General features: G+C 40.1%; 1 protein-coding gene across 2 annotated transcripts; it reads right to left on the bottom strand.

The window, feature by feature from the left end:
- Window positions 1–1,979: 1,979 nt before the first annotated feature.
- cdh17 (cadherin 17, LI cadherin (liver-intestine)) lies at window positions 1,980–16,108 on the bottom strand. Of its 2 annotated transcripts, none has more exons than XM_074653741.1 (19): window positions 16,011–16,108; window positions 14,324–14,380; window positions 13,732–13,827; window positions 13,240–13,377; window positions 12,990–13,125; window positions 11,852–12,010; window positions 11,401–11,553; window positions 10,508–10,713; window positions 9,506–9,637; window positions 9,247–9,397; window positions 7,843–8,052; window positions 7,679–7,755; window positions 7,416–7,604; window positions 6,327–6,571; window positions 4,862–4,992; window positions 4,354–4,578; window positions 4,129–4,239; window positions 2,912–3,028; window positions 1,980–2,746 (listed from the first exon to the last, which is right to left on the bottom strand). In XM_074653741.1, exons 2-19 carry the CDS (start codon window positions 14,369–14,371, stop codon window positions 2,649–2,651), a joined length of 2,622 nt encoding a protein of 873 aa, XP_074509842.1. In that variant the 5' UTR covers window positions 14,372–14,380; window positions 16,011–16,108; the 3' UTR covers window positions 1,980–2,648. The 2 variants fall into 2 exon arrangements, with proteins under 2 accessions (XP_074509842.1, XP_074509843.1); XM_074653742.1 differs by having other exon boundaries at window positions 16,016–16,100.
- Window positions 16,109–17,035: the final 927 nt, after the last annotated feature.

Below are 17,035 nucleotides of genomic sequence, written 5' to 3'. Positions count from 1 at the left end.
TTTATATGCCTCATTTCCGCTGCAGCTCTGATGATTGTTCCAGGACTGGTTCGTAAAAGCAGACCGAGTGACATTTGTTTATGGAATTTATTTTTACATGCTTGTACTTCTAAGACGCAAGATGTGTAATAAAAATCATCCCACATAAACTGACTCTTTGATATACGAAATTCAAAACTGATCCAGTTGAAGTTATCTGCCACTAGGGGCGGTCACAACTTGTCAGGCTGCACTGAGTAAAATGATCTGACATATTTGTTTTTATGCAGAATTAGATAAAATGTCATTTAAAAAGTGACACATTTTGTCATTACCTAAAGCAGAGTAGATCATGTCAGTCCTTGTTTGACAAAATTATAACATTTTATAATGTACATAAACTGTCTAGTTGTATCTTTGGAAATAAAAAACACACATAGATCTACAAAATGTTGGTAATAAATAAGAGGAGGGTTCACTTGCACTGAACTTGAGTTTGGTGCTCTGCCAGTTTACTGCAATGTCAAGGAAAAGGGCGGTTGAGCTAATACCTAAGGAACATCTAATCTAACATAAAGATTTAAATGTAAAGTGGATTTTTTTTAATGTTTGTGGTGAGAGACCTTCAAATATTGTAATAAAAGAAATAATAGACTGCAATAATGAAAACTGGGAAACTGACATTTTGGATTATAAATTGGAATATACATTTTTTAAAATTATAATTAAAAAATGTTGTTCTTTCTCTCCAGATATTTATTTGTTGCGTCACTGTCAACTGTAACGTGACTGAGCGTTTCCTTATATAGATGCTATGATTTTATCACATTTATAATTCCGCAACATATTTATGTAACTGTGCAATTAATCTCTTTGAGTACGTTGCGTGCTATGAACAATACGTACAGTATGTGCATCATACTAATGTATTTTGGATCTAAACCAGATGTTCAGTTCTTCTGGCCACTTTGTTCTGTTTGTATTGTTGGTGTTTGTCTTTATATGTTGAAAAGCATAATACAAAATACTGCTCAAATGAGATTGCAATCTCATAAAATATATGACCGACTCTAAAAGATTCCTGACCGATTTTGGGAAGCACATATGCATATAATAAGTCTTACGCATCACAAGCTGGTGTCTAATCAACAGATCATAGTTGATAGTGATGGTGAAACATATTCCCTTAAAAGGGTTCCCTAGCACATTTGGATGTGATGGTGAGGATTGATATCCAGAAATGGTGGGGTCATCCATCACACAGATTTACTCTCCCTGTCTTTCCTTCACCTTTTCTCTTCTGTCCCTCAACCTTTCAACTTCTCCCACCAGCTCTCCAGGACTCTGTGTGTGTGTGTGTGTGTGTGTGTTGTTATGGAAAGTGTTGCCGGGATACATGCGAGGAGAAAGTGCAGACATAAACACCCGAGAGGCTCCATGTTGAGTTTGTCATTATGAGGCCGTAGCTCAGTCCACTCCTCTGAAACTGTCCTCCGTTTTGTCTGGAGCAGCAGCAGACTCATGATGATGACTCATCTCACACACATGTGGCAGCACATGTGGCACCCACATTCAACTCCCACATGTGTGTGTCTGAGTGTGTTTTTCTGGTGTGTTGCGGCTTCTTTGTGCTGCATGAAAGCCCACAATCATGCCAATTCATCCTTTCAGCACCGCTAACAATCTGTGCCCTGTCTCCCACCGTCTGAGAGATGACTCAGAGCATCGCTCTCTGTAGCAGCACCGTGGCCTTGACTGCTCAGCGACAGGCTAGCAGGGAGGAGGACGGGGGGGGAGACGGATGCAACAGTACTGACTATAAGCACAGAGTAAATGTTAGTCAGAAATCTGAACGGAGAGGGCAGAGCGGAAGTTGTTTGTTACCTGCTGAGATGTGCACACTTGTGTCTTTGATCACCTGCTGCACCACGGGTCTGCTCCAACATGTGCTGCACATACACCCACAGGTGCAGACACACATGATGATGAAACCAAAGTGATTCCCAGTTTCTTTGTTTATTGGGAAACAGAGCAAGGACTGCTCATTACAAAACACAGTAGTTATTGTTCATTACACACAGTAACGTTCTGGGTTTAAGGTGTTTCTTAACATTAAAGATATTTCCAGCTGTAACACAACATTCAAGCAGAAGCGAATTACAACACAAAAGCTCTGGGCCACAAACTAATTGAATTATGTGAGATGATTAAACTGCTAATGAAACAACCTGAGTCTGGGAGTGAACTGAACATAAAATACGTTAACAAGCTTTATTATATGCATGATTAGCATGGGGCCACCTGACCGTAATTAAGTATGCACAGCACTTATTAATCAAATCTCTCTTGTAAATAAAATAAAATAATCTTATGTAAATGTGTGTGTGTGTGTGTGTGTGTGTGTGTGTGTGTGTGTGTGTGAGTGTACATCTACTTTTAGACCTTGAGAGAGAGAGAGAGGACACTTGGAAAATCAAGTCCTCACTTCTGCTGTTGTGCAGGCGAGGATCTATTTATTTATTTATTTGGCAAAAAGACTGTAAATGAGCCTAGAGGTCTTGGTTTGAGTGTCAAGGTTAGAATTAGGTTCAGGTTAGACATGCAGATGTAAGGTCCTCACAAGTATAAAAGTACAAATACAGTATGTGTGTGTGTGTGTGTGCGTGTGACTACATCATGGGGTTTCTCCCTTCTTCTTCTTCTTCTGTCAGGTTCGTCTTCTTGCCTCCTTTACTTACGCGTTTGATCACTACGATGAAGACAATAACTGCAACAAGACAAAAAAATAAGTAAATTAAAGCCAGGAACAAAATGGAGTAAGCACCACCGACACAAAACTAGATAATAACATCAGACTGTACAGTGTGATGGACGCCGTTTCATGTGTGAGTTTGTTTTTCAAGACTTTTACATGAGAGTTTGTCAGACTTACTGCAGAATCCCAGAGTACCAGCCAGGATCCCGATGGTGGGTCCCATCCCCATGCTGAGGGCACGTTCTTCTGGTGCCATGTAGCAGTAGCCCAGCTCTGTGCAGTTACATACTCTCACTGGTATAGAAAGTAGAGAAGCAACACATACGTCATTAAGCTTTTATAAGAGACTAGTGTCAACAAATCCCATGAAAAGACACAAACCAAGAATGTGTTAGTTCATCAACAGCCAATCTCTTATCTCAGCCCTTGAAAGTCTGTGTAACCTGTCTCTGTATACAAATGTTTTTTATTAAGTAATCGCTTTAAAAACATAGGTGTGTTTTGCAGCCCTTATATTTAAAATGTTTTGTCCAACTTGTTTCTTTTATTGTCCTCTGTTTGTCTGTTTTATCACTCTTTGGCTTCACTGTGTGGAACAGCAGGAACCTGCAGGAAAATTCAGTGTCTCTCAAAATCAAATTCCCTGTCTGTGGAACTAAGCCCCAAGCGTGTCTATCCTTACTGAAGATATAAATCTTGGACACATAATATGTTTTTAAAAGCTTTAAAAAGGCTAATTTCCTAAAACAGCTAGGCACTGTAGTTTTTAGCAAACAGGAGAAAATAGTACATTTGTTGGGGACTATTTTCAGCTGCAGATTAATACACTCTTTGTGTTCTTGTGTGTATTTACAGCAGCAAGGTGGTGAATGTGGGATTGACTCAAAATAAGTTGCAGTGCCTATGTTCATGGTAATGAAGGAACATGTCACACATTGTAACAGTGTGGCTCATTCATGTTTTTATGGACAACAATGGAGCTCTATGGCACTGAGGAAGAAGCTATATCAGGGTTAGGCTACACAGACAATACTTCTTAGGATCAATTCATTGTTAGTTTTTATCTTTTCTTAGCATTGGTCACCAGACTAGGGCTCTCCTCGACCAAAGAAATTCTTAGTCGACTAACACTCATACAATTTTGTTGACTAATCGATCTATAAAACAAGTGTCTCCACAAAGAATCACACAAAAGCACCACTTTAAATCTTGTGCTTACCAGAGATGTGCTCATAAGTATTTTGGAAATAAGTCATTCAACATGAAAAAAGCATAAAAAAATGACTAATCGACTAAATAAATCTTAAATGACCAAAGATCAAAACGACCGATTAGTCGAGTAAATGCCTTACACCAGACTTACCCTTTAAGCTTAACATAAAGAATGAACTCACCCTCAAACGCCTGCGTGACTCCCATGCCTGAATTGTCTCTTATGTTAATGGGGATATTGAAGGTTTTATCTTCAGTTGGTTTTTTCTTCAGGGTCAGTCTAGCCGTTGTACCTGCATGTCATGCAAAAGGAAACAAGAACAATGTAATGATCTGAATGTAAAACTCAGTTTTATACCATCTTCAGATGCATCACTTCAGCAGTACAGCAGTGTATGTTAGCGTACCGTCAATAGTTTCCAGTTCCCAGTTGGGAGATTTCTTGCCGTGGGCGAAAGCGAAGGTGAAGGGCTGGGAGAAGGGGGCGCTGTCTGTGTCTTGGGCCTTGATGATGACAGGTTCGGATTTCTTCACACAGATGAAGGCCTGGTTCTCCGTCAGTTTGGGGACGTTGTCGTTCACATCCAGCAGCCTCACAGACACGACGCGCTCAGAAGACTTTTGCGGGTTCTCTTCAGAGGGAAATCAGAAAAGTATGAACGAGTCTCGCTGATTCAACGTGCAAGGTCGAAGGTCATGAATACAGTTACGTTTTCATAACATAAACAAATAAAAACTATATTATTTAATGCTAGTAGACAGAGACATTCTTAGTGTCTCTGTTAGCATTGTTTTTAATTAAACAGCACAAAGCTTAAAGAGTATAAGCTAGAATTAACATTATGACCTTAATAAAAGCTGATCAACAAAACAAAAAACACTCTAATAAGCTGTGAGATGAGTCTCATATCTCACCCTTCTCAAATGCAGTGACGATGACATCAAACGTCTCCAGGGTTTCTCTGTCCAGCTTGTCTTTGGTCTTGATCTCTCCTGTGGAAGCATCGATCTCCAGCCAGCCCCGAGTGTCACCGTCCAGCTTAAAACTGCACAACACACAGAGGCACACAAACACACACACACACACACACACACACACACATATAGAGTGAGCAGATATTAGAAATTATCCATGACACACACCGAGCTCTGAACTGGGGACCTGGGGGGAATAATGGCAGTCAAAACAAATCAATAGTCTGTTTTGGGTACATGTGAGAGTCCTAACAGTAGCAGTGACGTTAAAAACAAAGCTGATCTCATGGAACAATTCATTCATTCATAAACTATGAAAGCTATGCATGTGTGTTTGTGTTCAGTCTCCTATCATACAGTACATCTTGTTTAAGCTCGTAAACAGAACATGAACATAGTGTCACTGTTGTCTCCCTCAGGTTTCTAAGAGGGTGTTTTTTTAGTCTGTATTTGGGTATACAGCTCAGAGCTGTTGTGGTAGTTGCTACACAAAAAAAAAGAGAAATTTAATAGTTCTGTATTTCAAGAATAAAGTTGCTTGAATTCTGTAAAAGATCCTGGGAGCTGGAAATCTAGTGGCAATAACCCAACTTAACAAGCTGTGGTAGGGCGATGTGTAACATACAGTACGGTCAGGAAGAAGTTATGTTAACTCATAGAGTTCAATTATACATACAATTCTTTTGTTGTTATCGCTGTCGTTCTGTTTTAATATACTTTATACTTACTTTACTTTACATTATGTTTAATGTTTACTGTGCTGTACCACAAATTGCCCCTTTGGGGACATTAACGTTTTCTAAAGTCTAAAATCCTGGCCTTCAAGGAACTGCACCTATATCTCTTCTGTTGTCAAGAAAAGACCAGAACCAAAAATAGATTAGTCTGTCTCCAACTTTCCATCTTCCTTATCTTGTCTTTGGCTCTCAACTGAACACCTAAATCTTTTAAAATGGGATACCATTTAAGGGGATCAACTAGCAGAAATGGCATACAATATTTATAACTATGTTTTCATTAGTGTATAATCACCTGAAACTAAGAATCGTTGTGTTTTTGTTAGCTTAGAATGAGAACATATCAGCAAAACCGTGGTACCCCCATCCACCGTCTGACTTCAGTTGCTCCTATAGTAGTGTTATTATGGTCAGGATGGCCTCCGAGCGAGGCGAACGGCGTTACCACGGTTTTGCACTCGGCGGCTCATGTTACCGCAGTCTTGAAAAGGGAGGAGTGAGCGGAGGGGTACTCAGTTGGTTGCAATCTGCAACCACACCACTAGATGCTGCTAAATTCTACACACGACACCTTTAAATAAGATACATCAGGCTTTGTTTACACAGACAATGCATGAAGGATGAATTCATTGTTGGTTTTGGTCTTGTCATGTGGTTTTGGTCTTTACCCGATCTCTTTGCCCTCTGGATCCTTGGCCTCCACAGTGAGCAGCACTGATCCCTTGGTGGTGTTTTCAGGCACAGTCACATCCAGGATATCCAGACTGAACTCTGGAGCCTCGTCTACGTCAGTGAGAGACACAGAGACGAAGGCTGTGGACTCGCCGGCGTACTCAAGACCCTCCATCAGCGGCTCTGGGTTACGAGCATCGATCTGGAGTTTATAGGTGGGAGAGGACTCAAAGTCCAGAGGCTGTTAGGAGACAAGCAGGCTGGTTAGAAAAAAGCCGGAATAAAGGAGGCAAAGAACATGTTCAAGGTCACAACACAGTCGTGACTGTCACTGTCACGCTCTCTGCTTATCCAAGCATTTTACATTTAAATGGGCAGCAATACCGAGACAGTTACAGAACATTACCTTCTTATTTCATAACACAAGAGGTAAGAAGTCAAATCCAGCAGCTACAGAATTTACTCAAAACTCTTGAGAACGATTTTCATATCTATGAAATAATAAATGATTTCTAATGTTTGTGTAAGATTGACAACTATTTTTAATAATCAATTGTTTATGTTATTTTTAGAGCAAATATGACAAACATTTGCTTCTCAAATGTGAGGATTTGCAGCTTTTCTCTGTTTTATATCATCAATTTGACATCTTTAGGGTTTTGGACTGTTGGTCGGACAAAACAAGACATTTTAAAAGACGACGGCTTGGACTGAAGGGGAATATTCTCTATTTTCTGACACTTTATAGACTGTATGTATTGTTGTTTGTGTTGTATGTCTTTCTAATGGACTTCGAGTCTGTCAATAAAGATTAACTACAGTAGCTAATTAACTAACCAAACCATACATTTAATAATAAAAACAAATCAATAAAGTAATAAAAAATGGGAATAATCATTAGTTGCGAGCCTATATAAGAGTATATCAGTGAAATACAAAACATACAGCATGGGAGTTTTTCACTTTTTAAGGTAAAAGGAGCCGTGAATGTTTAAGCAAACAGTTAAAGATCAGAGTCAATGAGTTGTATGAAATCATCTGTGTGTGTGTGTGTGAGGGTCATGTATAGAGTGGAGATACCGTACCTTAGCTACGACCACGTGGCCGACGCCTTTGCCGTCGGTTTCCACAACAAAAAGTTCATCATCGTCGCCAGCAGTGATGTGGAACTCGATAAGGGAGCTGCCGCTGTCTGGGTCATCAGCGTCTGTTGCTCTGATGGTCAGCACAGTGTGTCCCACAGGAGTGTCCTCTGACAGAGTGTGACTGCCGTACTGACACAGAAACATGAAGACAATCAGCCAAACAGGGTGAGAAATAAGAGACAGGAAGTGGTTCACATACTTACATCGTTCTTCTCGTACAGAGGCATCTCGTTGTTGACGTCGATGACCTTGACGATGACCTTACATTCTGTGCTGAAAGCTGTGAAACAAAAAGTACTTGGAGTATAAAACGGATTAAACCTCTATTTACAGGTATGTTACATCATACAGTAAGTAGGTTACCAACCCGGGTCGTTGACTCTGACGTTGAGGTTGTACACCTGATGGTCTTTTCGCTGCAGCGAGCGCAACGCCTGGATTCTTCCAGAATCAGCATCAATGGCGAAGGCGTTGGTTTCGGTGGGTGGATCTTGGGACAGGATGGTGTAAGTCAGGTGAGCGTTCAGTGTCCCATCTTGATCGTCGTCATGGGCCAACAGCTGTCCAACCAGGCTGCCTGGAACCACAAATATAAGAAGAGTAAGAATAAAGATGTTACTGAATTTAAGGGGCTCCAGAGGCCTGTTACAGGAAGAGTAAATCCTACTGCGGTGCAGAATTAGAGGTGAGTACACAGATTTTGAGACGCGTTCCTGAGGGATTGTGCAAAATATCAATAATAGCAATATGTATAATTCAGAATAAGATATTTCTAACCTATTATTTGGCAACATTTGACAGGATCTTACACCACTTTTTTGTTTGCAATAACTTTCCATGCAGTTTCATAGCCTGCACGTGTCAATGTGGCACTAAATTCTCTGTATCATATAATGTTTCTGACGTATAACATCAGCCGAATTTCTTTGCTGCTGCAAGTTGAGTTCGCTTTTTGTTTTAATTTCAGCCAACTTCCTATTATTTAAGTATACATGTGTTTAATCATGTGATCACTGGAGAGCTGCTGTTGAAGGTTTCTCTTACACTTTAAGTAGAAGTAAGTCACTCATTTATTGTACTTAAGTACAATTTTGAGGTACCTTTTTACTTTACTTGAGTATTACCATTTTATGCTACTTTGTACTTCTTAAGTTACTTTGCCGATTCAAATTATTAATACAATATAACATTACATACAATATAATTATATAAATATAATCAAGTATTCTTTATGTATTATTATAGACTAAGCTACCCTGCAGTATATTAAGTAGTCACAATCAGCCCCACAGTTACCAGCTGCAACGGTAAAGTACTTCTTATACATTAATGCATCCATATAAAATAATAATATAACATATGATTCTAAAATGGGCCATTCTGCATAATAAGTACTTTTAATTTTGGTACTTTAAGTATATTTTGATGCTAATATTTTAACTTAAGTAAACATTAAAGGATTTTTACTTCTTTTACTTAAGTAAAGAATCTGAATACTTCTCCCACCACTGGTAACTTGACAAATGTGTCTTATTTTTCACTCCTACCATCCATCTTTAGAGCAATCTTAAGTGTAAATCTTTGATAAATATGGACCCAGAAACACTGTAAACAGAGAAGCAATGGTGAGATTGAATTCAAAGGAAGAAAATAGGAGTTTAAGAAAAAAAAATTCTGAATGAAGGCATCATCCCCACCTTCAAGCACATGTTACACTCTCTACGCCATGAATGGGTTATGTAATAGTCACAGACACACACACACATCTTACCTACAGGCTCGCCCTCCTGCACCTCAAACACACTCTCCTCGTTTGCACACACCGGTATGTTGTCATTCACATCCTCCACCAAGACTCGAATCTCCATTGGTGGCTCCACCTGTTTATCGTTGTTATCCACGGCGAACACCACCACGATGTACTGAAACACAACCAACACAAGGTCAAGAATCATCCCTAGAAGTAAATTGAGATTTTTATATGCAGGATAAAAGAGATTTATTGAGCAAACTAAGCGTGCATTGTGTACCATGTCCTTATCTTCTCTGTCCAGCTCCTCTGTCACATATATTTCTCCATCTTCTGTGATCTGGAAGGGGAATTTCAGCTCTCGCTCTTTCTGCGCTATCGTGTAGACGGCGTTGGGCTCATTGGACTGGACCTGGATACAAGAAGGAAGGAACGAGGCCGGAGTGGGAAGGTTAGTTACTGGATATAGTCGGTAAAGTGAGTGTTTGGATTTTAAAGGGATAGTCTGGATGTTTTGAAGTGGGGTGGTATGAGGAACTTATCCAAAGTCAGTGTATTATCTACAGTAGATGACGGTCGGCTCGCCCCCAGTTTGGAGAAGCAGACAGGAGTTACCGCATGGGAGCAAAGCAATGTACTGCTGTGGACGGGGCTGGCAGAAAAAAATATTTAAGCCTCCTAAAAAATCGTATGTATACGCTATATTTAGAATATTGCCACTGCTTTACCTTGCCGTCAGACAGTCGTTGTATCTATATGTGTCTATGCTCTCGCCAAAGCCACTAGACACTGTAATTTTACCTAGCAGAACACGTAAGTTGCTGGTCTACCGCTGCCTTGATCGGTTAGTTTGTTTGTGTTATTGTGTGACTTTGGTGAATCCGAACTAACCAAAGTCACACAGTAACACAAACAAACTAACTGTTTGAAGCAGTGGTAGACCAACAACCTGAGTGTTCTGCACGCTAAAATTAAAAAAAAATTTCAATGGAGTCTGATGGCTTTGGTGAGAGCATAGATAACGGCTTCATTTCCCCGTCGGAAACATAGACTGTACGGCTTTCTCATGGTAAACCAGCGAAAATATTCGAATCATAACTTAAACTTTGATTTTTTTAGGTGAGCCTTTCTTTTAGGTGGCTAAAATACATTTTGCTTCCAGCCCCTTTCACAGCAGTAAATTGCTGTTACTGAACTGACTATGGATAAGTATCTCATACAACCACACTTCAAAAGACCCGAACTATCCCTTTAAAATGTCTGTGTTAGCATCCCACCACACCTTTGCGATGAGCAGAGGGTAAGTTTCCTTTAAGTGCTCTTTAACAGTTATAGGTCCAGGATTGACCCACAGGTTTTGCTGCACGACAATGTGCACTCTGGCGTTTCCACTCAGCGCGGTCTGCGACGCTCCTCCCAGGTCCTGAACGCGCACAGACAGGGTGTAGTCTGGGTCCTCCAGGGGGTCCACATTCCTCCTCCTCTTTTCTGACACCACAGAGGAAGACGACAAAAGACAAACAAAGACAAAACAAAGACAAAACAAAAAAAGAGAAAGCTTGAAAGGGTTGAACATCAGTAGATGAGTTTGGAGAGCTGAGTCACATTGGTGATGGATTAACCACTCTCCCCGGGCTGAACTCATCAACTCAACACCCAATAAATCACACCACCAGCACTAATCGCTTTCTTCATTACAGTCTGTGTTTATCTACATTGACACCATCCGTCACTCTCACACGCTCTAGCTTTTACACGCCACAAATCCCTCAGCTCAGATTTTAGAAACACACGTGTCAGAAAAAACAAAAGTATGTATATGCAGTCGTGTGTCAGAGACCACACCGCAGATTAGTGGTTCTCAACTCTTCATAAGACTTTATCTTATGTACTTTATCATGTTTTATCAACCATAGGTGCACCCAAGAGGATACTTTATCTTGTTTTCTCCACTGAGAGGACACCCTAGAAGGCACTTAACATGTTTTATCGACCATAGGTGCATCCAAGAGGACACTTTATACAGTTTTCTCCACTGAAAGGACACCCTAGAGGGCACTTAATCATGTTGTTCTACCATAGGTGTATCCAAGAGGACACTATATATTGTTTTCTCCACTGGAATTTTATAATTTTATTATGATGATGGTTTTTCTTATTTTGCTGGATGCAAACCTGCTCTCTCCACACAGGTGAAGAAGGGGTTTTCTTCATAGGGGATCTTCTGCTCTGGACAGTAGTCGTCAAACTTTGTCCTCAGAGCGTCGATGCTCTGATCTTCTCCTCGGCCGTACCGGATGCCTTCTCTGGCTTTAAGCATCTGCTCCCCTGTTAAACAACACACATGCATCACATAGTGTTCATATGATGCCAAACAGCTCACATACAGTATGTCAAACAGGCATCTTCAAACACACTCAAAGTAATCAGTGATCAACATCACGCGACACATTTAGGCAATCTGCCTCCAGTCAGCGTTAATCTTGAGCACACGAGATGAGCTGTGTAATCTGGATTTACAGTGGCACTATACTGCCAGATTACAGGCAGAGATGGACAGATTACAGACTTTCCCACGGACGGTGCACCTAGTTCTGTGCGCCGACGTCTGGCTTCACGTTATTACCTTCTTCTGTGGTGGAGATCTCTCCAGTGTCGGGGTCGATCTGGAACAGGAAGACGTGGTGGTTGTTGGGGATCTGGCTCGCCAGGCTGTAGCTCAGATGAGCGTTGGGAGTCTGTGGGTCATCCTGATCCAACGCAAACACGCGGGTAAATGGGATACCTGGAACAACAAACAAAACTGATGTTAAAGTCTTACCACAGAGAGATGATAAAACAGAGTAGTTTAATAACTGGATGTCAATGCACATATAAAAATATTGTATAACCCATATGCATGCCAGGAATCCTTTAGAAGGTAGCCTTAAATAAACACAGTGGTGCTTTTAGATGCTTGAGCCAATGAACTACACACTGGTTGTACTATTTTAACACCAAACACATTATTCAAGACCGACATTGTTTTCATTTTAGTAGTGTGAACATGATTCTGCAGAAACTGCAAACTTGCTTGAGCTGTGCATCACACTGAACATCAAGTCACCTTTATCGCTTTACCAAAGTTATCTTAACATTGCATTATACTACAGTTCTAACGAGGGACATATTTTTCTTTTTGAAGCATCCTTGAGAGCACCTACATCCAATACACGAGAGCCCACTGCCTAATGGTAAACTTATACCTCCTTAAAATCCTGTTTTCTCCTTTACCTTCCCCTTAAGCAGCTTTAAGGTTGGAAAAATCATCTTATTCCAAGTTATGTGACCTTCATATTTATATTGAGTATTTATCAAGCCCTTTCAATTACTTTTTTTTAGAAGGGTCAGATTTGAAAAAAACAGTGACATTTGCATTTCCTATCTGATCTGCAAAGCTAGGAATTTAAATGTGAAAAAAATACACCTTTTTATTCTTAGTAGATTATTTTTTTAATAAACACGATTTTGCATTTAACATCTTTTTTATTCAGTTTGACTCCCCTAAATCCCCTCTGCTTAAACAGCTTGGGGTAAAACTTTTTAACAAAATAAGTTTTTCCGAGCTTAACAAGACATAACTAATGAATGGGCTAATTATTACTGTATGCTGTATAGCTGTATACTGTATACATTTTTATCAATGCCACTGTCAGTTTTAACAGTTTTCTTTTTGGCATTAGGGGTGTTACCTCTCCTCTTATATAGGTACTTATATTACCCACCTGCTGGACTGTTTTCTCTGACCACAGCTGTGTAGTCGCTCTGGTTGAAGTACGGAGCATTGTTGTTGACGTCCAACACATTTATGGTTACATAAACTGGGCCATCCACAACTTCATCATCTGCCAGCGCCTCCACCTGGATACAGCCACACACAAACACAAGTACATATAAATATGAATGTTTTATGGCTACTACAATAAAAAAGTATAATTGTCTGTGTGTTTATAAGATAAGAGAGGACCACCTTACCATGATCATGTAATGGTCATCTCGGGACCAGTCTAGAGGCCTCTCCAGGTACAGCCACCCGTCCTTTGAAATCCTAATGTCTTCTTTACCTTCTCCGCTCAGCCTGAAACCATTAACACCTGGATGGGTCACCTGAAACTATGGAGTGAAAGATGAGAAAACAATAACAGATTAATCTATAGCCTTTTGACTCTTCATTTGATCACAGACAAAAGGAAACAAAAGAAACTAGTTCAGTGGTTCTCAAGCAGATTTAAGTAAGGGTTATTGTATTGCATTTTAAAAGCTTATCATATGTTTTTTAATGTAAAATCTTAAAATGAAAAGTAACTAACAACTACAGCTACAGATTAATGCAAGGTAAAAGGTACAATATTTCTCTCTGAAATGTAGTGGAGCAGATGTATAAAGTAGTATAAATGGAAAAAAGTACAAGTACCTCAATATTGTACGTAAATGGACTTTCCACCACTGCTGGTATGTGTGTAATACCTGATGCATAGGATATGGCACTGGTGTCCCCTCTGGTATATCCAGCTGTGTGTTCTCAAACGGGCCTTTCTTTTCCTCCAGATCCTTCCCACCAGCCTATCAGAGCACAGAAACAGAGGTCAGAGGTCACTGAATATTGTACAGGCTGAGGTAAAATTGAACTCCTTACACTCACGCCCACATTTGCCCTTTTCGCTTTAGCTCCGAACTGTAGCGGAATGTAGTCAGGCATTGAGGGCCGGTTTTTACAGCCCAGTTATTTATTGAACCAAACTTACACGACAAGTGAAGGAAATCTTATATCCCATTGTAGGACAGGGGAGCAAAGTCTATAGGCAAAAGACTAACGCTCGGTTTAGGAAGATTTTGCACTTCCTTTTAATGTTTTAAATAAGTTACCAAGGTTTTCTTGCACACATTGCTTTAACCTACGATACTTTCTTCGTAAAGGATGCATAAAGTACCATTAAAAAGTCTTCCTATTGTTCATGAATAGATCCAAGCATCCTTTTAACAGGTTCATGTATTTGTGCATTTACTATGAATATGTATTGAAGGACCAAAGCAACAGTTGGCAGCGTTATGTACTCACAATGCTGAACAGGAGTGGGAGCAACAACAGATGCATCATGGGTGTCATGATCACAGTCTGGGAAGGAAGGAGAAGAGGAGGAGGAGGAGGAGGAGATATGGGGGAGAATGGTAAAGGCGAAAGCAGGAGGTTGAGGAGGCAGAGAGGTGACATGAGAGGAGGATTTAAATTACACATTTTGAAATTTTACAATGCATAATATTCACTGTGCTCTGCTGGTAAATTCACATCTCATGCTGAATGTAGAAATAATGGAAATTGGTGCTGTCTAGAAACAATTAACCCCAGTGTGCCTCAGTACGTTACTTTTTCTATTCAGCACAAAGAGTTATTGATTCATAAAGTCAAAGAAAACCCGTCCTCTGTCCTTGGGTATCCACACATGTACATGTTATCTGGTGGCTCCACCTACACAACCAGGTGAACCACCCACCCCATCAGGAGAAACTGAAAGTCGGAGCTTAAATACAAAGCCAGTGTGATTTTTTTCACGCTGGGTGTCACTATGACGCAGGTACCCAAAGGTCAACATGGAGTCTTTAACCTCAATGACTTTACAGCAGTCTCAGAGTTAGAATAACATTACAGCCTTCATTGTGTGTTTGGATGTGAGGGTGTGTTTTGTTTAAAAAGAATGACGAGTAACACATTTACTGTCTCTCTGATATCCAAAAGTCACATATGGAAGATTAAATAATAATTTCATGTGTCGTATACAGTATCTTCAGTGTGTCTCAAAGACGTTATAAAGTGTTATATTAGCAGAATATATGTAGAGTACTGTTTGAGTTAACATTACTATGACACTGCTTTAGATAATGACAAAAAAAAGCATTAATGTCAAACAAGAATAACAACACATGCATGACATGATTGTGCTTAACAGATATATCAGTAATGATAATGATTGATAATTGACCACGGTTGAGATCTGTGGACTCGTAAAGTGCCGGCAAGAGAGAGAAGGGTGAAGTCAGCCGTCACAGAAGAGTGAAGGTGACATTGAGTCGCGGCTAATGACCTTTTTGTAGCACAGCACTCTTTTAATGTCACCGCCCTGCTACACTACTTATTAACAGGACACAAAGATTACTTATGTTTTAATGAATTCACTTTAATTAGTATTTCTGTCTCCATGTTGACCACTACCTGTGCTGACTGACATATTTTAACTATTAACCCATTGCTTTACCATTACCAGTTTACAGAGATCCACTTTGATTTAACTTCCAGTGAGGAAAATATTCTGTAAACTGAATCATTAACTGTATTTGTCCAACAAAGGATTAATGGACAAAGTTGCAAAGCCGTATGACAGAATTATTTGGGTGTTGCAGGCCCTTTCTTTCTCCCTTTAGCACAATGACTCAATGACCTTTGTCAGTCTACATTTCAGCTGCTATGACACCAAATCTAGTGTCCCATACGGGTAATTTCCCCCTAAAAACCAGACAATGGCAACAACCCAGGAAGCCAAGAATAAGGAGAGGTCAGTCGTGCGATATGACGCTAAGGCCCTGCCAAAGTCAAGTGAAGATCAGAGCACTTCTGCAACAAACTGAAAGAATCCAACACATCAAACACAGCCTGTTAAAACCAACAGAAACAGTCCAGTTTGTGTCCTATTCACTACTCCAAAAACTCAACATTTCCATATCTTACGAGACAGGAGTGTGAGGAGACTTACCTTACCGGAGAGATCGAGAGAGTCACTACTCAGACCTCAGAGTGATCTGAGCAGCCCCATCCTTCTCTGGTCAAACGTTAACCAACTGTTAACCAGCTATGTTTTATTGGATCTAATGATTGTCTAATCACCCAGCCCTCATGTAGAGCTGGCCAATAGGGAGTAGCTGACAAGAGTGCAGACAGGAAGAACAGAACAATGGTACATACAGTACTATAAAGGAAAAATCCATTATCACTTAATATTAGCCGCTCAATTTACATAAATCCTTAAATGCTTATAGACTGAGTCATATTGGTGGGTTATAGTTGCAAAAAAACAACTGGTTGAAGGAATCACACATTAATCAAGTACTTTTTAGACTGCAGGTGTGTGAACTGTGAACAAAAAGAGACAAAAAGGGTATACTAATGCGTGGAATTTGTCTAGAAATGTGCTATTCAGCGTTTAAGTTTCTAATTTCCCCCTCAGACTTTGACCTATGCACCTCTGCACTGTTTCCTGTCAAGATTTTCCATTAGTAGCAGCGCCTGATAAGGAGCAGTGTGTGTGTAGACAATAGGACCAACAGATTACACTGACAATGAATTGCATCATAAGAATGCAAACCTATGGGGTCATCTGGTGTGATTCAGCGGGTCAAAGCACATATTATAAAACTGTTCCATAGCAGATGTGATTCCAGCTTTGGCTCTCTCGAAACTTTTCCACTTCTAAAATTTTTTATAAATGAATGCCTGAAAGAGCCTTTATGTTTCTCATGGAGTGTTATCCTTTATCTTCATGATGACCCAACCTCACATGTAGCTGGGATTATCTTCCAAACATCCTGATGGACACCACACTGCTGAGCTTTACAAGCTGCAGAAAGCCGCTTGGAAACAAGGCAGAGATTTGTGTGAATCTGCAACTGTAGAAAAACAGGCTGAGTGAGTGAGTCACCGTTTCACAGCGCCGTTATTTAACCAGAACCTGTGAGTGCAGTGTTGATGGTTCAGCGGATGAAGCCATTAATTCAAATGGAG

The sequence above is a fragment of the Sebastes fasciatus genome, chromosome 12 (genome assembly GCF_043250625.1).
Source record: "Sebastes fasciatus isolate fSebFas1 chromosome 12, fSebFas1.pri, whole genome shotgun sequence".
In the NCBI taxonomy this organism is placed as follows: Eukaryota; Metazoa; Chordata; class Actinopteri; order Perciformes; family Sebastidae; genus Sebastes; species Sebastes fasciatus.
The sequence above is the reverse complement of the archived record's forward strand: the minus strand, read 5'-3'. Positions and strand labels throughout refer to the sequence as shown.